This window comes from Aotus nancymaae, unplaced genomic scaffold (assembly GCF_030222135.1).
Source record: "Aotus nancymaae isolate 86718 unplaced genomic scaffold, 86718_ANA_hifiasm-v0.15.2.pri h1tg000131l, whole genome shotgun sequence".
NCBI classification, from domain to species: Eukaryota; Metazoa; Chordata; class Mammalia; order Primates; family Aotidae; genus Aotus; species Aotus nancymaae.
In genome coordinates this window covers 11,476,532-11,496,936 of record NW_026988546.1, presented here as the reverse complement: position 1 = coordinate 11,496,936, position 20,405 = coordinate 11,476,532, and the positions used below count along the sequence as shown (strand labels likewise).

At 41.2% G+C, this 20,405-nt stretch overlaps 1 protein-coding gene across 2 annotated transcripts in view; it reads left to right on the top strand.

The window, feature by feature from the left end:
• The window catches only part of TGFBRAP1 (transforming growth factor beta receptor associated protein 1), a 62,330-nt gene that overhangs the window by 4,587 nt on the left and 37,338 nt on the right, over window positions 1-20,405 (top strand). Inside the window, exon 2 of one of the 2 annotated variants that reach the window (XM_012471483.3) lies at window positions 13,463-14,164. In XM_012471483.3, coding sequence (XP_012326906.2) covers window positions 13,477-14,164 — 688 coding nt within the window. In that variant the 5' untranslated portion in view covers window positions 13,463-13,476. Of the gene's footprint in view, window positions 1-13,459; window positions 14,165-20,405 lie in introns of both variants that reach the window. The other variant, XM_012471484.3, reaches the window with a different exon arrangement.

The window sequence follows — 20,405 nt, the reverse complement described above, 5'->3', positions numbered from 1 at the left end:
TCTTGATCACTCTAAGGCAAGATAATTATCCAATATGCCATGATTACATTTTCATTTTAACTTTTGAAATAATTTTGGGCTTACCTGAGAGTTGCAAAGTAGTACAGAATTCACGAATACCCTTTATCCAGCTTTCTCTTTTGTTAACATCTTGTGTAGCTGTAGTATGATGATCAAAATGAATAAATTAGTGCTAGTACAACACTAGAAAGTGCACACAGTATTTGGATTTCACTAGTTTTTCCACTGAATGTCTTTTCTCTGTTCCAGGATGCTTTTTCTGATCTAGTTTCCCCACTTCCCATTTAATTGTCACTTATTCTTGGCTTCTAATCTGTGGCAGTTCCTCAGCCTTTCCCCTTTATATTACTAATATAAAAAGACCTTTCCTTTTTTTTTTTTTTTAAATGAACTTAACACTTCTGAAAGGTGTCAGGATTTTGTAGAACAAACATCTCTCAGTTTGGATTTATCTAAACACCTCCAGTTTTCATGGGGGATTCAAGATGCTCTCTGACAATCACCTTCACAATCTATGGAAACAACATGTTTAAGAAAACCGATCACTATCTCAACACTTCAAGTCAACCCATAAAGCTATCAAAATGCGTTTTTCAGATGAGACTTCAGTGATTGTCAGAGAGCCTATCAAACCCCCCGATGGGAATTGGAGGTGTTTGGCTTTTTTTTTTTTTTTTTTTTGAGACGGAGTTTCGCTCTTGTTACCCAGGCTGGAGTGCAATGGCGCGATCTCTGCTCACCGCAACCTCCGCCTTCTGGGTTCAAGCAAGTCTCCTGCCTCAGCCTCCCGAGTAGCTAGGACTACAGGCGTGCGCCACCATGCCCAGCTAATTTTTGTATTTTTTAGTAGAGACGGATTTTCACCTTGTTGACCAGGATGGTCTCTATCTCTTGACCTTGTGATCCACCCGCCTCGGCTTCCCAAAGTGCTGGAATTATAGGCGTGAGCCACCGCGCCCGGCCCTGGCTGTTTGTTTTTCAGTAGGGACTTTTGTTGACATCTCATTTCACTCATTTAGCACAAACCTTGCATCTGAAGGAGCTTGCAGTGGGAGAATTTTGCTGGCAAGGTTTGCCTTTTCTCACCCAATATAGAATTTTGAGGCTGTGATTTGGCTCTTCGTTTAGTCAGGAAGGCAGCATGGGAAATAGAGGTTTTCAAGCCTTCCCCCAATCCCCCCCAAAAAGTGTCCAGTCATACCTGCCTGTCCTGGTCAATACTCATGACATGGTGGCCGGGAGAGGAAGGAGGGCTTGGGGTTGGTGCCTGTGCCAAAAGGAGCTAGGAAGATCTGAATTGCACCAAGTCCCAAGGGGTCGAAGAGATAGAGGCTGAGCAGCAGGCTTCTGGGCAGCTGCCCATGCTGTTTCTGTTTTAGGAAGCTGACAAAGCCAGAGAGGAGTGTCAGCACATCTCCTGCCCCCTGGCCAAAGTCACCACCTGACTTTTCCAGGCTCTCCCTCCCCATTCTGGCATCACAAGAGCCACCATCACTGCGACCACAAGAAAACTGGCCTCCAACACATGCTTCTGAGTCTCTCTCTCTTAAGCTTCTCAGGACTGGCCTCAAAAACCATGGGGAGTAAGGCAAGGTCTCCCACCGTGTTACACACCATCCCTGTCCTTCACCTTTCTCCTCACCACCATGGTTTGCTTTTGGCTGAGACCCTGGTGATTTAGCTTTCTCTCCTAATTATATGGCACCAGCATCCTAACTGGTTGGGAGCTGTGAACGGCTGAAGTGCGCCAGGTTCTGTCTGCTCCACATCCCTCTCAAAGGCTGTTAGGATCTGTGGCAACTTTTGTCAATTCACTTACAGGTGCGGTTTTTAGAGCTAATATATGATGCACAGTCATGCATCAGTTAACAACTAGGATATGTTCTGAGAAATCTCCCATTGGGCAATTTTGTGACCTTATGAACATCACAGAGTGAACTTACACAAATAAGCCATATCCATATAGCCTAGGCGTATGATATACTGTACCATCCAGTACGGTATATCATACGCCTAGGCTATATGGGTATGGCTTATTGGTCCTGGGCTACAAACCTGTACAGCATGCTACTGTACTGAATCTCTAGGCACAAGAGAATCCTGTAACACAAGAGTCTGTGTATATCTGAACACACCTAAACAAAGAAAAGGGTAGGGTATAAAAGACTTTAAAAAAAGGATCCACCTGTCTGGGGCACTTAACATGAATGGAGCTTGCAGGACTGGAAGTTTCTCTGGGTGAGTCAGTGAGTGAGTGGCAAGTGAAAGTAAAGGCCTAAAACATTACTGTACATGACTATAGACTTTATAAATATTGTACACTTGGGCGACACTAAATTTGTTCTAAAAATGCTTCTCTTCAGTAATAAGCTAACCTTAGCTTACTGTAACTTTTTAAGTTTTTGACTCTTTGCAATAACATGTAGCTGAAAACACATGTTGCATAGCTGTACAAAAATATTTTCTTTAGATCCTTATTCTGTAAGTTTTTTTCTATTGATTTTATTATTTTTTTTTACTTTAAAGTTTTTGGTTAAAAATGAAAACACAAACACACACACATTAGCCTTGGCCTGCACAGGGTCAGGGTCATCCTTATCCCTGACATCCACCTTCACATCTTGTCCCACTGGAAGGCCTTCAGGGGCAGTAACACGCATAGAGCTGTCAGCAGTGATAACAATTCCTTCTTCTGAAATCCTCCTGAAGGACTGTTTTACAATTAACTTTTTTTTTTTCTGCATAAGTAGGAGCACATTCTAAAATAATGATAAAAAGGGTAGTGCAGTAGATACATAAACCACTAACATAGTCATTTATTGTCATTATACCAAGTACTGCACACTGTGTGTAATTGTACGTGCTAGACTTTTCTGTGACTGGCACCACAGTAGGTTTGTGTACAGCAGCTACACCACACACGCGAGTGATGCATTGCACTACAATGTTCCCACAGTTATATTGCCAGTAAGTGATAGGACTTGTTCAACTCCATTATAACCTTATGGGACCACTGTTGTAGATGCTGTCTGTTGTTAATGGAAATGTCATTATGCAGCATGCCACTGTGTTCAGTTTTCCCCTGTGACGGACATCGCTCTCTGTCTGTGGCTTCATGGTCTTAGTAGATATGTTTATCCAGATTAATTGAGAAACTGCTTCTCAGAAACATTTGTTTTTTCTTTAAAGGTTCTATATTAAAACGGCAAAATAGAAGCTAAAAAAAGTCATTGTAGGCTGGGCACAGTGACTCATGCTGATAATCCCAGCACTTTGGGAGGCCGAGGTGGGCAGATCACCTGAGGTCAGGAGTTCAAGACCAGTCTGTCCAACATGGTGAAACCATTGTCTCTACTAAAAATACAAAAATTAGCCAGGCATGGTGTTGCATGCCTGTAATCCCAGCTACTCAGGAGACTGAGGCAGGAGAATCACTTGAACCTGGGAGGCGGAGATTACAGTGAGCCGAGATCATGCCACTGCATTCTAGCCTGGGCAACAAAGCCAGACTCCATCTCAATCAGTCAATCAATCAATAAGTCATTGTGTTTATACAAAAACTGTAAATTGCAGGAAGATGCAAAGAAAGAAGGATACTTATGCCTAAAGCCGGAATCCCTGCCATCAGCCAGTCAGAGGAAATCCGGTGTGTGGGAATGTGTGCCGTCCTCTGAAGGCCCATTCTGAAGCTGCCCTTGTCCCCCAGACGTTGCAACTTTCTATATGGACAAGAGTCATATTCGGCAGATGAGAAAGAAGCAGTGTGTTTTCCTTTCGGGATTATTACGTTGTTAAATTCAATCCCACCACTGTAGTTAATGGTAACTATTTTCTGACTCATAGTGTTAATCCCTTGAAAAGGTGTCTGAGGGTAGTATTTGCTCAAATCCCTTTTGACAACTGCTTGGTTTGTAGAGTGCCTTGGACAGATACAGGCTCTTTGGAACTCAGCAGCAATTCCGAACTGATTGTAGCTTATAAAACAAGAGACTGATATTATGGAAAAATAATAGTAGGTTAATGGCTGTAATTTTTCTTACTAAATAAAGAGGAAAGTTTGGCTGAGGTTAAAATATTAAGGGCTGAGTATGGAGTTTATCTTTTGGAAAACTTCTTGCTGTAAAATGAGAAAACAACAAATCTTTACTTGAGGTAGTGTGTCCTTTTTAAAATACAGATACAGAATTAATCTTTAGCTTATTCATAGGACAGTGTCTTCTATTATAGGGCTGATTTTTTGCAGTCCCTCCCCCAGGGTGATGAAGTTCTGGAACACATATAGCTGCCTAGGGTTCTGAAGAGCCTGTTTCTTTTATAAGCTGTGAAGTAATTGAAAATGTAAGGGTTTTTTGCAGACACGTAGGACACCAAGCCAATCTTAAAGCTGGCTCTCAGGTGGACATTATTTGGTGGAACAGATAACAAAGTGTCATTCTTTGGTTCAAGAATAATTACTGGTAAAGAGTCCATCTTAATAAAGAGCCTATCTTAATTACTGGTAAAGAGCCCATCTTAATAAATCAGTTTGTCATAGCATTCTTTTGGCAGAATATATTTATCTCTGTACCAGATTAGGAGTTTCCTATTTTGTCTGTGTGTATGTGTGTATGTATGTGTGTATATAACATGTATGTATGTGTGTATATAACAAATACATATAAATATGTATATACGTGTTAACATATATACTTCTGTGTTAATCATATATATTAAAGTCTTATATATATGTTATGCTAATGGTTAATGTTGGTTGCTACAAGCCTTTTTTTTCTTTTTTTTTTTTTGAGATGGAGTTTCGTTCTTCTTGCCCAGGCTGGGGTGCAATGGCGAAATCTTGGCTCACTGTAACCTCCCCCTCTTGGGTTCAAGTGATTCTCCTGCTTCAGCCTCCTGAGTAGCTGGGATTACAGACGGCTGCCACCATGCTCAGCCAATTTTTATATTTTTAGTAGAGACGGGTTCTCACCATATTGGCCAGGCTGGTCTCAAACTCCTGACCTCAGATGATCCACCCATCTTGGCCTCCCAAAGTGCTTGGCCTCCCAGAGTTACCCACCGCACCCCTCCCATAAGCTTCTTTTTATGTTTAGATTATCTACTTAAAAAATTGCCCTGGCCAGACACAGTGGCTCACACCTGTAATTCCAGCACTTTGGGAGGATGAGGCAGGCAGATCACTTGAGGTCAGGGGTTGGAGACCAGCCTGGCCAACATGGTGAGATCTCATCTCTACTAAAAATACAAAAATTAGCTGGGCAAAATGGTGCACACCTATAATCCCAGGTACTCAGGAGGCTGAGGCACAAGAATCACTTGAACCTAGGAGGCAGAGTTTGCAGTGAGCCAAGATTGTTCCATTGCACTCCATCCTGGGTGATGGAGTGAGACTCTGTCTCAAAAAAAAAAAGTTGCTCTTACTCCATATTTGTTCTTTGTGCTATGACTTTTTAAATGATTGCCTGTCCTTGGTGAGATTTAGTACAGAGGAAATGGAAAGAAAAGTAAGATAGTAAATTGAAACTGAGAGTGGAGATACTTACGTGGCCCTAGAAGTGGAAGGGAGAGGGACAGAGGCCCATGATGTAAGAGGCTGACCTCACAGAAACTGCTGCCCGAGAAGGTGCACAGGGCCACGGGGCAGGGTGTTCGCACCTGAGCCATCTACCAGGTGCTGATCTTTCTCTTAACCTTCCAGTGGATATTTATGGGAAATGATGGATGGAATGCCCCAAATTGGACTTTGATATCCTGAGAAATGGCCATTAAATATGGATATAATATAAACTAAGCATGGAGTTTAGATAAATTAATAAATTATAAATCACTTATTTGTTTGATAAATGTGTTTCCATGCAATAAAATTTTAAACAAGGAATGTGCAGTTTGTGAATTCAACTAGGTTTATTAAACAGATTCTTTCTCTATTTCTGCCATGTAAATTTTAGATCTGCTTTTTGAGTTACACACACACACACACACACATATTCCCTGTACTTGTAAGAGTTTGTATTGGAATGACATTTTTTTCCTCTGGATCAGTTAAGGATTTTTTTTAAAAACATAATTTGAATACAGTAAAATACACAGAACATAAATGCACAAATCAATGAATTTTGATAAATCCATACACTTGCATAGCTAATACCTGAAGTAAGATGTAAACTATGTCTTTCACCCAGAAAGTTCCCTGTGTCCCTTTCCACTTAGTCATCCCGTTCCTTCCAAAGTAAACACTGTTCTGATTTCTGTCACTATAGATTGGCATTGCCTACTTTTGAAGTTCGGATCATTGAAAGTATACAATCTAGGACTGATTTCTTCCTCTCAGTGTTTTTGAGGGTCATCTATTTGTTGCCTTTGTCAGTAGTTTATTTCTTTTTATTTCTAAGTATATTCCACTGTATAAATATGTCACAATTAAAAATGGAGGTAAGTGAGTAAAACTGAGCTGTTCCCTTTTTTTTCCGCTAATATGAATAAGCTTGCTGTGCATATCTTATGTCTTATGCTGGTCTTTTTGTGGATATAGATATATACCCAAGAGAAATGGAAATATTAAATGTGGTATAACTAGACAAATGCATGTTTAAGTTTAAAAAAACTGCTGAACAGATCTCCAGAGCTGACCATTTTAAACCCCTTCCAGCAATGTATGAGATTGCCAGTTATTCTATATCCTCAATAACATTTGGTTGTTGTTGGTCTTTTTAATGGTAGTTGTTTTGGTAGGTGTGAAGTGATCACTCATTGTGGCTTAAAATAAATGTCTGGGTTAATGATGGTGAGCATCTTTTCATGTTCTTACTGATCATCCATATACCTTTTGTGAAGTGTTTTAGTCATTTGCCCATTTAAAAAATGTTTGTCTTCTTGTTACTGGTTTGTAGGAGTTTTTCTATATTCTGGATATAAATCATTTGCCAGATATATGCATTACAAATTTTTCTCCCACTTTGGGGCTTGACCTGTTTGTCTGACCTTATGTCTTAATTATTGTACTGTTACAGCAATTTCTGAAATCAGTTAGTGTAGGTCCTTCAGTGTTGTTCTTCACTTTCAAGATTGTTTTGACTATGCTATGTTCCGTGATTTCCATTTAAAATTTAAAACCAGCTTGTCAATTTCTGCAGAAAAGCCTTCCAGGATGATAATTTAGGTCTTCCTTAATGTCTAAAAATAAGATTTTATGATTTTATTCATAAAGATCTTAAATATCTTTGTTAGATAATTCTTTCCTACCTTGTATTTTCTACTATTGTAAGTTTTTTTAAAGTTTCTAATTTTGGGTCTAGAAATATAAACTACTTTGGTTTTTTTAAAAAATTAAACTATGAAGTCATTAATTCTAATAGATTTTTTGTGGGTTTCTATGTAAACAGTAATGTCATTTGTGAATAATTATAATTTTAATAATTTTATGTTTTTCTTTTTCTTTTCTTTAATTTTTTTTTTTTTTTTTTTTTTGAGACAGAGTCTTGCTCTTTCACCCAGGCTGAAGTGCAGTGGCATGATCTTGGCTCACTGCAACCTCTGCCTCCCACGTCCAAGCAATTCTCATGCCTCAGCCTGCTGAGTAGTTGGGATTACAGGCTCCTGCCACCATGCCCGGCTAATTTTTATATTTTTAGTAGAGGTGGAGTTTCATCATATTGACCAGACTGGTCTCGAACTCCTGACCTCAGGTGATCCACCCGCCTCAGCCTTGCCTGGGATTACAGGCATGAGCCACCAAGCCCGGCCTGTTTTCAATTCTTTATAACTATTCTTGTTTTATCACACTGGCAAAGACCCTAATACAGTATTAAACTGAGATTCTGTATTAGTTTCTAGGTCTGCTGTAAGAAAGTACTACAGGCTGGGTGCCTTAAACAACAGAAACTTATTACTTCATAGTTCTGGAGGGTAGAAATCTGAGAGCAAGGTCTAATAACTTCAGACATTCCTTAGCTTATAGATCGCCTTCCTCTTCCTGTGTCTTCACTTTGTCTTTTCTCTGTGTCTGCTCTGTGTACAAATTTCCCCTTTTTATAAGGACACAGTCATATTGGATTAGAGCCCTCCCTAAATGACTCTGATCATCTTATTTCCATGTAAGGTCCATTCACAGGTACCGGGAGTTAGGACTTCGGCATGATTGGCTGAGAGTCATTTCAACCCATAACAGGTGGCAATGGTAGACATTCTTGTCTTGTTCCTTGTTTCAAAAGGAATGATTTAAAAATTTTGCTTTAGGATTTTTGTTTGCTTTAGATATCAGGATAACATGCTACAAGTTTTTTTGTTGCAAATGGATGTCAAATTTTATTTAACTTTTTTATGCATCTATTGAAATAATTCGGTTTTTTCTTTTAATTTATAAATGTGGTGATCTAAACAAAAGATTTTATTACCTTAAACCAATATTGCATCCCAACTTAGCCATATTGTATTTTTAATATGTATTTGTTGATTTTGTGTGCTAATATTTTTGCAGGTTTGTGAGTCAGAATGATCTGTGATTTTCATTTTTCTTATATCCTTATCTGGTTTGAATATCAAAGTTATACTTTCATCTACTTTAATAAAATAAAGTAAGGATATGTTCCCTCTTTTATTTATCGTTTTATTCTTAGACACATTTATTATGTGAAATTGGAATTAGGTGGTTCCTAAGTGTTTAGTGGAACTCGCTAGGAGATCCATCTGGGCCCGGTGCTTGCTTTGTAGCACAGACAGTGTCCATGAAATCCGGATGTAGCCAGTGCTCTGTGCGGCCCATAGACTCATCCCCGTCATCTCTCCTCGCCTTGGCCTGTGCTATGAAAAGAAGTGGGGCTTCTAGAAGCCTACATAGCTTTTGTAACAGGTCACTAAGAATGCAGGAACTTTTCTTTGAAACTAATGGGTAATATAAAATCTGTGGCACCCAGCCCCATGTGTAGCCAGAAAGATGCCAAAAGTCATCAGTTCTTTTTTTTTTTTTTTTTTTGAGACGGAGTTTCACTCTTGTCGCTCAGACTAGAGTGCGGTGGCGTGATCTCTGCTCACGGCAACCTCCCCTTCCTGGGTTCAAGTGATTCTTCTGCCTCAGCTTCCCAACTAGCTGGAATTACAGGCATGTGCCACCATGCCCAGCTAATATTTGTATTTTTAGTAGAGATGGGGTTTCACCATGTTGACCAGGCTGGTCTCAAACTCCTTACCTCAGGTGATCCATCCGCCTTGGCCTCCCAAAGTGCTGGGATTACAGGCATGAGCCACTGCGCCTAGCCAAAAGTCATCAATTCTTTTAAATTGATGCCAGATACTGACTAAAAGATAATGTTTCTGTGTACATTTGTAGAAAAAGATTAGTATTTTTACATTAGCATTTTTAAAGATGCTGACTAACATTCTGTTTATTACCAGTGGCAGAATCTTGAAAATGCTGATGTGCATATTCTTAACCTAGTAGGAAATAATTACTAATATTTTTATTTTGACCCTTAGCACATATTGCTTTATACCATTACTGATTTATTTTTCTAGTCCTATTTCCTTAATAGGATGAGGAGACTCTTAGGAAGTGGGATTGTGTCTTGTAACTGTTTATTTTTGTTTTTTGCACACTTAGAGGTGCTTGCTGCATATGCAATGTTAGCTTTAATTAAATTATGGTCCTTGAGCATACTAGCATTTTCCAATCTCTTCCCTACCTAGGTATGTATTTTAATTTATTATAATCATATTTTTAAAGTGAAGTTATTTTTTATTTAATATTCTTAAAAAATTATTATAATCATACTTTTAAAGTGAAGTCATTTTTTATTTAATATTCTTATTTAAAAAGAAATAGAAATCGAGTCTCGATATGTTGCCCAGGCTGGTCTTGAACTCTTGGGCGCAAGTGACCTTCTTGCCTGGGCCTCCCAAAGTATTAGGATTATAGGTGTGAACCACTGTGCCCAGCCTTAAAGTAAAGTTCTAACAAAAAGTTTAAATTTTAGATCATTTTGAGATCATACAGTAAAATATGAATTGTACACCTTAGAGAAATGTTTCCTTTTATTACCATGTGGAAACTTCTCTGATTCAGAAACCCAGCAAGTTATATTTCATGAAAATACAGAGGTGTGGCCTAAAGTTTATCTTTTTAGGATTCATATTTTATCTAAGTGAATATATCATGTGAATTAGATCATGGAGAGAATTTTCCCACTGCTTAAAAAAGATCGTTTTTTAAATTAATTTTGTTGTTGTTGTTATTGCTGTGAAAGCATCTCACAGGTTTTCCCAGGCTGGAGTGCAGTGGTGCAATCACGGCTCACTGAAGCTGAAAACCACTGGGCTCGAGTGATCCTCCTGCCTCGCCCTCCTGAGTAGGAGGGAATACAGGTGGTGCCCCATCATGTGTGGCTAATTTTTTATATTTTTTTGTAGAGACAGGTAAGAATAAATCATTTTTAAGTGCTGGTATGTTGCTTCTTCAGCTTTCATTTACCTCCATGTAATTCTGCATTATTACAGGTTTTTTTTACATTTAATTACCAAAGCAAGTCCTTAATTTAAAGGCCTCTAATAGGAAGCTTATCTTTAGCAAGGCTTGAGTAACTAGTTTACTAGAAAATGAAACAATATTCCGTTTCTTTTTAAATATTATAGAGTTATGACTTTTTAGTAAACCATATGTTTTTCTTACAGCTCTCTCTCCCTCTCCCCTTCTCTATCCACCCCAGGATTTAGACTAAATATGAGGGTATTATTTACTGCAAATGTGTTTTGTTTATCCCTTATGCTAACCTAAGACAGGGGCTGGAATTATGGATAATACTTAAAAATACTTTTAAGGAGCTAAGTAATAGGAGTTTCATTGTAGGTGCCCAGAGTTTGTTTCTCTATTCCTTCCACAAAGGGAGACACAATTTATATTTTAAATGGCAGAATTGCTTAATCCTGCCATTTTAAAAAGACAACACTGACTGATTAATCAATAAGAAAGAAGTATTTTATATTACTTCACTTTCACTGACTTAGATGTCTGGAAGCCTACATTTCACTATCTGGGTTTTACTCATTAGCATTTAAATGGATAAAAAAATATTGTCTAGGTGGGTTTTGGTGGTTATGTTTGGTTGAGACTAATACATGATGCTGTTTAAGAACTGTTTGTGCCAGAGACTATTTGTAGAAGCCTGCTGGAGATCTTCACCCAGCCATACCTGTGATTCTGGGAGTGTTCCCAGAGCCCCCAGGTAGATGGACACGATTCTTTCTCTGTGGTGCCTTTTGAGCCTCCCTCTGCACTTCCCCCAGCTCTGTTCCATAGTTTCTGTGAAGATGAGTGCCCATAAATGAGTGTGAAGATGTTTTAGGGGTGGGGCAGATGTGTGAGTGTGTGTTCTAGCTTACATTGCAGTCTGTCTTTTGGCAGAGGTAAACAAGTTACCCATATCTGAGAACAGAAGACAGCATTGTTTAATCTCTTGGTGCCCAACTTGGGAAATAAACAACTGAAGCAGGCAGGTAGTTTGAGAGAGGAATGGGAGCTGATCCACACTGGGAGGGAATCATAGTGTTTATGATGAGATCCAAAAGTTTGGGTGTTGGGTGCCAGCTGTCAGCATTTTATATGAACTGATTTACTTAATTCTGCAACAGTCCTGTGAAGTAGGTACCGTTATTATGCTCATTTCACAGATGAGGCAGTTGAGACTGGAATAGCCAAGTGTCCCTTCAGGCTGCTGTAACAAACTCCTGTATGTTAGGTAATTAATAGGCAATAGAAATGTATTGCTCACAGTTCTGGAAGCTGGGAAGTCCAAGATTGAAGCATGGCAGGCTCAGTGTTTGGAGAGGGCCCATCCCTCAGGGGTGGTGCCTTCCAGCTGCCTCCTCACACAGTGGAAGGGATGAATAAGCTCTCTGGGGCCTCTTTGATAAGGGCACTCATGCCATTCATAAGGGCTCCACCCTCATGACCTAATCACCTCCCAGACACCTCACCTCCCAACACCTCTGGGGATTAAGTTTCAACATATGAATTTTAGGGGGAAACAAACATTCTGACCATAACATCAAGTAATTTGCTCAAGTGATGGGAAAAAAACAGGAAGGACTAATGTGTCCACAGACAACCCTCCTCCTCAGTCCTGGGGTGCCCTCCCTCCTAGGGAGGGGGCCTAGGGAAGGGGCTGGAGTCTCACTTGTGTGTAGCTGTCACTGCCCCCATGGATGGGGGCAGACAAGAAATTGTAGAGTTCCAAAATTTTCAAGTTAAAAGGCACCAAAGAAGTTCTCTGATTCCTTCCCTTCCCTGATGCGTGAACCTTTCTTGAATATTTCTGAGAGGTCTTCCACCCTTTGCTGGAATGCCTCCTAGTATTAGGAACTTAAGCTCTCATGAAGCAGCACTGCTCCATGTTCAGAGAGCTTGAAGTGAGGAGGTGATAGTAGTAGGGAACCTTTCACTTCAAGCTCTCTGAACATGGAGCAGTGCTGACGCAAGCCCAGCCAGCTGCCCTGCAGTGCCCGTCATTCTCTGCAGTCCTCCTTCCAGCTCTCTGATCCCCTGCCCTGCTCCCGATCACAGGGATGGTGCCTTTGAGTTTGCTTCTGGTTGCCTGAGAAGTCAGGAAAGGCCACCTTTCCTGGTCCTCTCCCTCTAACTTTGTGGAGTGTGAAACCACAGTTCTCGCAGAGATGAAGTAGGAGGCCACAGGCTAGTGTGTGGGAAAGTCTCGCTTCCAGTGGGAGCCAGGGACCAGTCCACACATCCACTAAATAGCTCCACTCACCACCTGAAAGCCTTCTGAGATCTGAGGCACACCTTTACTCTCCACATGAACGTTTACTCCGGAGTAGGGGCTGATATGTCTGCCTTTTTGGGAAGAACACAAAGGTATCCAAAGCCTGGCTCCTGCCTTGGTGTCCCTGTCAGGATCCTCTGACTGTGGTTGTGTTCATTGACTAAAGTGCATATTCAAGCAGCTGTAGAAACTCAGGGAAGATCAGTGAGGATCATTTCTGCCTTTTTCAGAAATCCCCCCCTTTTTTTTTTTTTTAAATGGGGTCTCGTTATATTGCCCAGGCTGGCCTGCAGCCCCTGGGGTCAAGCCATCCTCTTGCCCCACAGAAATCCTTTTGTTACATTGTCTGTGGGTGAATGCATGCATTTGTCTTCTGTCTGCAAGTGTGTCTCCCAGTAGCAATATGAGGAGGCTCCAGGTGACTCTGTGTGGGGACTGAGCAGGATGGCACGTGATCACAAGCACATGCGTGTGTGTGTATGCTTTTCTGCTGGGGTCTCTTGCTGTCTGATGGGGGAGATCAGTGGGGAAAAGGTTTCTTTCTATTTTTTGACAGTGTGGAATGATTTTCTTTAATGAAAATTATAACTGGGGAATCCACATAACATTATTGCAACCTCTGTTTCTGCTTTTTCCTTGTTCCTCTAAAAGTAGTTTTCCTCTTTCTCTTCCAGCAGATCAGCCAGTAGACATGATGAACATCAAAGCCTTTACACTTGTCTCTGCCGTGGAGTGGGAGCTGCTGATGGGCGACAAGGAGCGTGTCAACATTGAGTGTGTGGAGTGCTGCGGCAGGGACCTCTACGTGGGCACCAACGACTGCTTCGTCTACCACTTCCTGTTGGAGGAGAGGCCAGTGCCTGCCGGGCCGGCCACGTTCACTGCCACGAAACAGCTGCACAGGCACCTGGGCTTCAAGAAGCCTGTGAGCGAGCTGCGCGCGGCCTCAGCACTCAACAGGCTGCTGGTGCTGTGTGACAACTCCATCAGCCTGGTCCACATGCTGAACCTCGAGCCAGTGCCCTCGGGAGCCCGCATCAAGGGGGCGGTCACGTTTGCACTGAATGAGAACCCTGTGACTGGGGACCCATTCTGTGTGGAAGTTTGCATCATCTCTGTCAAACGCAGAACCATCCAGATGTTTCTGGTGTACGAGGACCGGGTGCAGATCGTCAAGGAGGTGTCAACCTCCGAGCAGCCCCTCGCTGTAGCTGTGGACGGCCACTTCCTGTGTCTGGCTCTGACCACTCAGTACATCATCCACAACTACAGCACAGGTGTCTCCCAGGACCTGTTTCCCTACTGCAGCGAGGAGAGGCCGCCAATTGTCAAGAGGATAGGGAGACAGGAGTTCCTGCTGGCGGGCCCTGGAGGGCTGGGTGAGGAAGATGTGTTTGTGCTCCTGGTCTTTTTGGGTGGCCTCTGTCATTGCATGTTGAAACCAGAGAGTGAGATTGGCGCTGTGCAGAATAAGTTCTCAGCAACATTGGGCGTGTGTGGCAAGACAGAGGCAGGAGTGCCTGACCAGTGCTTGATGAAATCCATTTTGATTGTTTTGTGGACATGGGGTTAGAATCATCAAACCAGTTGCTTTTACAGTGAAGTGGAGCTTGAAAACAGCTCTGGTGGTGTTACTGGGAACGGGACATTCTCAGCCCTTTGTCATCTTGGAAGAAAGATTTTGGTCAAGAGGCAATTCAGGGATAGCAGAGAGCTTTACTGAAGGGAAGTAGAGAGCAGAGAGTTTATGTGGAGAGAGACAGTACATTCTGAAAGATGAGGCAGTGTGGGATGCTGAGAGAGTGAGCCAGCAACCCTAAGAGTTCTGCATCAGGTTTTTATGATGCTGGATATTTTCTTGAAGTTCCCATCTGTCTTAAGTCTCTGCCTTTTTTCTTTGGTTTTCCTGCTTCTGCCTTAAGTCCCTGCCTTTTCCTCCTACCTAGTTTCTACCCTAAGCTTGTGGGACCCTCTCCTACTATTAGTTGGTGCGCATGTGCGGCCACTGGTGAATGTGAATCCTACCTAATGGCTGTATTGCTCTTACCTCCACCCCAGGACGGTTGTACAGTGGTCAGCTCCATACTTACTGCACCTGCCTGTCACTTCGGAATTTCTCCTTTAACCCCGTCCCTCCTCTCTGCTCATATCTAGCATGCATTTATGTTTTTTGAGACGGAATCTCACTCTGTTGCCCAGGCTGGAGTGGAATGGCACAATCTCAGCTCACTGCAACCTCCACCTCCCAGGTTCAAGCAATTCTCCCTGCCTCAGCCTCCCAAGTAGCTGGGATTATAGGCACCCACCACCACACCCGGCTAATATTTGTATTTTTAGTAGAGATGGGGTTTCATCATGTTGGCCAGGTTGGTCTCGAACTCCTGACCTCAGGTAATCCTCCAGCCTCAGCCTCCCAAAGTGCTGCAGTTACAGGCATGAGCCACCACACCTGGCCAGCATGCATGTTTTTGATAGTCTCTGGGATGTGAGATCTTCCAGACCTCCCTTTTCTCAGGGGCTCTTCCCTCCTGCTCATGTTCAGCTATATATATACTCTAACAGTGAGAAAATTCTTTTAAGTAAATAACTACAAAAATAACTCCATAAGGCTTCCTAGTAAAGTTTTTCCACAAGGGTGGGTTGTCATTTCATAATTTTTGCTCCTCATTCTAAAAAGAGTTGAGGCTGGACAAGGTGGCTCACGCCTATAATCCCAGCCACTTTGGGAGGTGGAGGCAGGTGGATCATCTGAGGTCAGGAGTTCGAGACCAGCCCGATCAACATAGTGAAACTCCATCTCTACTAAAAATACAAAAATTAGCTGGGTGTGGTGGCAAGCACTTGTAATCCTAGCCACTCTTGAGGCTGAGGCAGAAGAATCGCTTGAACCTAGCGGGAGAGAGGTTACAGTGAGCTGAGATTGTGCCACTGTACTCCAGCCTGGGTGACAGAGCAAGACTCTATCTAAAAAAATAAAATAAAATAAATTTTAAAAAATGAAAAGAAGTTGAGGTAGCTCAGTAAGTGTTTTTAATGTCATGTCCATAACATTTTCTCTTTTGTGTCCTGCCATTTCATCCCACCAAAACGTTTTTCGTAGCTAGCTCCTCAAAAAGCTAGCTCCTCAAAAAGGGCTTTAGCAGTTCTTGTATGGCCTTAACTAATTCTCTGGACAGCCTGATCGAAATTAAGTATCAGTGCTTTAACCTTAGTGATGTCTCCTGGTATTTTCTTCCAGCCAGGGGCGGCTCATATTAGAATTAGTTTATATGTTTATGGTACAGGGATGCTGGCGAGAGTGAGTTCCTTTTAACACAGGTATTTTTTATCCTTGGAGAGTTTTTGTATAGACACCTCATTTCAAAGTGCTGAGTGCAAACCTATTTTCTGGTAATAACAAGAATTCCTGTCGTGAAATATTTCATGTACATGTCTTGATTTTCACTTTTTTTTAAAATAGACTTTATTTATTTATTTATTTATTTATTTGAAACGGAGTTTCGCTCTTGTTACCCAGGCTGGAGTGCAATGGCGCGATCTCGGCTCACCGCAACCTCCGCCTCCTGGGTTCAGGCAATTCTCCTGCCTCAGCCTCCTGAGTAGCTGGGCTTACAGGCACGCGCCACCATGCCCAGCTAATTTTTTGTATTTTTAGTAGAGACGGGGTTTCACCATGTTGACCAGGATAGTCTCTATCTCTTGACCTCGTGATCCGCCCAACTCGGCTTCCCAAAGTGCTGGGATTACAGGCGTGAGCCACTGTGCCCGGCTAATAGGCTTTATTTTTTAGAGCAGTTTTAGGTTCACAGCAAAACTGAGAGGAAACTACAGAGAGCTCCCATAGACCTCCTGCTCTCCCATTATCCACAGGACAGTGGTACAAGGCTCACATCGTTAGTACCTGAAGCATAGTTTATATTAGGTTGACAAATGTGTAATGACATGAATCTGCCGTTATAGTGTCATTCACAATCCTTTCACCACCCTGAAAGTCCTCTTTGCTCCACCTGTTCATCCCTCCCTTCCCCTAAGCCCCAGCAACTGCTGGTCTTTTTGTTGTTTCCATGGGTTTTTTCTCTTCCAGAGTGTCACTTAGTTCGGACCATGCAGTGTGTAGCCTTTTCAGACTGCCTTCTTTTGCTTAGTCATAGGCTTTTCTTGTTTGTTTTTTTTTAACTCCTCCGTGCTCCCCACCCACTGAGATGGAGTCTCACTTTGTCCCCCAGGCTGGAGTGCAATGGTGTGATCTTGGCTCACTGCAACCTCCACTTTCCGGGTTCAAGTGATTCTCCTGCCTTAGCCTCCTGAGTAGCTGGGACTACAGGTGCGCACCATCATACCCAGCTAATTTTTGTATTTTTAGTAGAGATGGGGTTTCACCATGTTGGCCAGGCTGGTCTCAAACTCCTGACCTTAAGGGGATCCACCCACCTCAGCCTCCCAAATGCTAGGATCACAGGTGTGAGTCACCACACCCAGCCAGTAATATGCATTTAAGTTTCCTCCACATCTTTTCGTAGCTTGACAGCACAGATTCTGACTTTTTGAAGAAAGAATTCTTTAGCCCAGCCACATTTTTTTTTTTTGAAAAAATTGAGGAATTCTGTATTGTGAAATTTTTTATTGTAGAAAGCATATATAAGCTTGTATAATAAAGAGAATAGCATAATGAACCTGGTAGAGACATCACCCAGCATCAGGAATTCTCAGTTTATACACGTTATGCCCTCTGCTTATTTTGAGGCAAATCCCAGACATCATAGCATTTCATCTGTAAACGTTTTAATATGTATTTCTAAGTTACAGATACCTAAGAAAAACACAATAGTATTACATTCCTAAAATACCTGACAGTAATTCCTTAACATCAGATATATCTAGATGTGTCATATTTCTCCTATTACCTACATCATAATAGACATAAATAGGTATATACACTTATGTCTAAGTATTTGTATGTTTATTTTTCAGTTTGTTTGAATCAGTTTCACACAAGGCCCATACATTGCAATCTGTTACTTTTTTTAATCTTCAGTTTTCTGCTTCATCTCTTTTTTGTTTTTCTTTAATGTTTTTGTTGAAGAAATTGGATGGTTTCATCTATAGTGTCCCACAATCTGAATTTTAATGATTTCATTCCCATAGTGTTGTTTGACATGCCTCTCTGACCTCTGTTTTATCTTCAAATAGTAGTTAGGAGATTCAGGGTTTTTAAAAATTTGTTTGTTTTGCGGGGAGGCAAGACTACTCCCTAGAGGTGGAGTGCTTCTGTCAGGGTTACCTAATGCCTTCATCACTTTGTAATGTTAACAGCTGTTGACAGTTACTGTCCAGAACAGTTCAGTTATTCAGAGCTGCTAAATGGCGACATACTGTTTGTCTCCATTCTTCCTTCCTATGGTGGTGGCGGGGGGAATGCATCTGTGAAGCTAAACTTCTCCTTAACTGTTTGGTTATCCCCAAATACTTTATATAGAAAGGCAAGATGAGGCAGTTTTCAATATGGGGGTCTCTTTCCTACAAAAATGGCTTTCTAAAAAGTATCATAATAAACTCATGAATGTAACTGTATGTGATGTACTTGGTTTCATCCATGCCTAGTGGGAGTTTATTCTGGAGCACTCACCAGTCCTTTTTCATGCCCCTAGAAATTTGATTCCTTCCTTGACTTTCAGTGTGTTCCTGGCTCACCTGGGTCTGGTTTCAGCCATGTCTCCAAAGAGCCTTGATGTTTACAGACCACAGTGTGGGAGCTGGAGGTGATTGCTGCTCATTGTTTCTAGGTCCTCCTTTCAGTAGGCAGTGCTGGGAAGTAAGTCTTTTTTATTTAATTTTACTCTTTTAGAAACGAGGTCTTGCTGTGTTGCCCAGGCTTGCCTTGAACTCCTGGGCTCAAGCAAGCCTCCTGCCTCAGCTTCCCAGGTAGCTGGGACTCTAGGCATGCACCACTGCACCTGGGTAAGGATACGTTTTTTAAAGATAATTTCATCGTGAAATCATGTTGATAGAACCAATCCATCGTTGTACCTGTATCTCCTTTCAGCCACACCAAAAATCTTACTTCTCTACTCTTTCAACATAATTACTCCTTTGATTCATCCCACAGTACATACAAAAGAGTAACTGGTCCGACACTACCGCTCCCACAATATAATTGTTGGAAACTTTGGTGGTTTGCGGCCCTTTCTGTCCTTAGGGTATTAGGCATGTAGTCAAATTACTGTGTTTTAAAGTCACTTGGAATAGTTCTCCTCTGTGTGGTTATGCCATCAACTAGATTTATAGTTAGATTCGTTTGTTTCATTTTACTTTTGATTTTTAGAAATTGCTTTGGTTTATTTTTTATTATATAAATGTTAACAAAGTTCCAAGACAGATGGATACAGCAAGATATCATCAAAGAGGTCTAAGCTCACAGCCAGTTTTTTTTAACCAAGTTTCCCTCTCCCATAGGTAACCTTTATTTTTAGGGTTTATTCTTTCATTTTACAGTAAAACATAAATATGTAAATATTTGTATCTCCTCCTTTTTGGCTAAATGGTAGCATACTTGCTTTTTTTACTTAATATATTAAAGTAATCACTTCAGAGCATAATATAGAGGTATTCCTCTTTCATTTTTATAGTTGCGCACTATTCTGCTATGTGGAGGTACCATAATGCGTTCTAAGTTACAGAACTTAGAGGAGCATTTGGGGTCTTTTTTAGTCTTTAGCTATTCCTAGGGACTTATATTTGTGTGTATGTGTGCGTTTGTTTTCAGTGTATCTATTAGAAAGCTTTCTAGAGAGACAGCAGAGTCAAAGTATAAATGCGAGGTATTACTGTAGTCTCCCTTGATAAAAGTTGCACCGTTTTATTTCTCCCTAGCAACATATGAAAGTGCCTGTTTCCCTCCAGCTTTGCCAACAGAGGATGTTATCCAAACTTATATGTTTTTCTCAGTCTAGTATATGAGAAATGTTTTCTCACTGTAGTTTTAATTTCCATTTCCCTTGTTTATGTGCATAGTTGAACATTTTTCACATGTTTAAAAGCCATTTACGTTTCTTCTGATGGGAATTATCTCTTCTTATCTCTAGCCCTTTTTTTAAGTATTTTTAAAAATATATTTGAGATACCAACTTCTCTGTTATCAAGTTTCAAGTATTTGTTTCCATTTTTTTACTGTGCAAAAGCTTTTTTAAAAATTTTGATATAATCTCGCCAGGTGTGGTGGCGTGTGCCTGTGATCTCAGCTGTAGGAAGCGGAGGCAGGAGGACTGCTTGAGCCCAGGAGTTTGAATGTGTGGTGCTCTGTAATTATGCCTGTGACTAGGCATTGCACTACAGCCTGTGGAACACAGCAAGACCCTATCTCAAAAAGAAAAAGAAAATTCTATATAATCAAATGTATCAGTATTTTCACATATTGCTTCTTGAGTTTGAGTCATAATTAGGAAGATTTCTCTGTCTTCCAGATTAAAGACAAATTCACCTGTGTTTTCTTCTAGTACTTGTGTGGTTTCATTTCTTTTTTTTTGTGGCATAGTCTAGCTCTGTCACCCAAGCTAGAGTGCAGTGGCACGATCTCGGCTCACTGCAACCTCCACCTCCTGGGTTCAAAGATTCTGCTGCCTT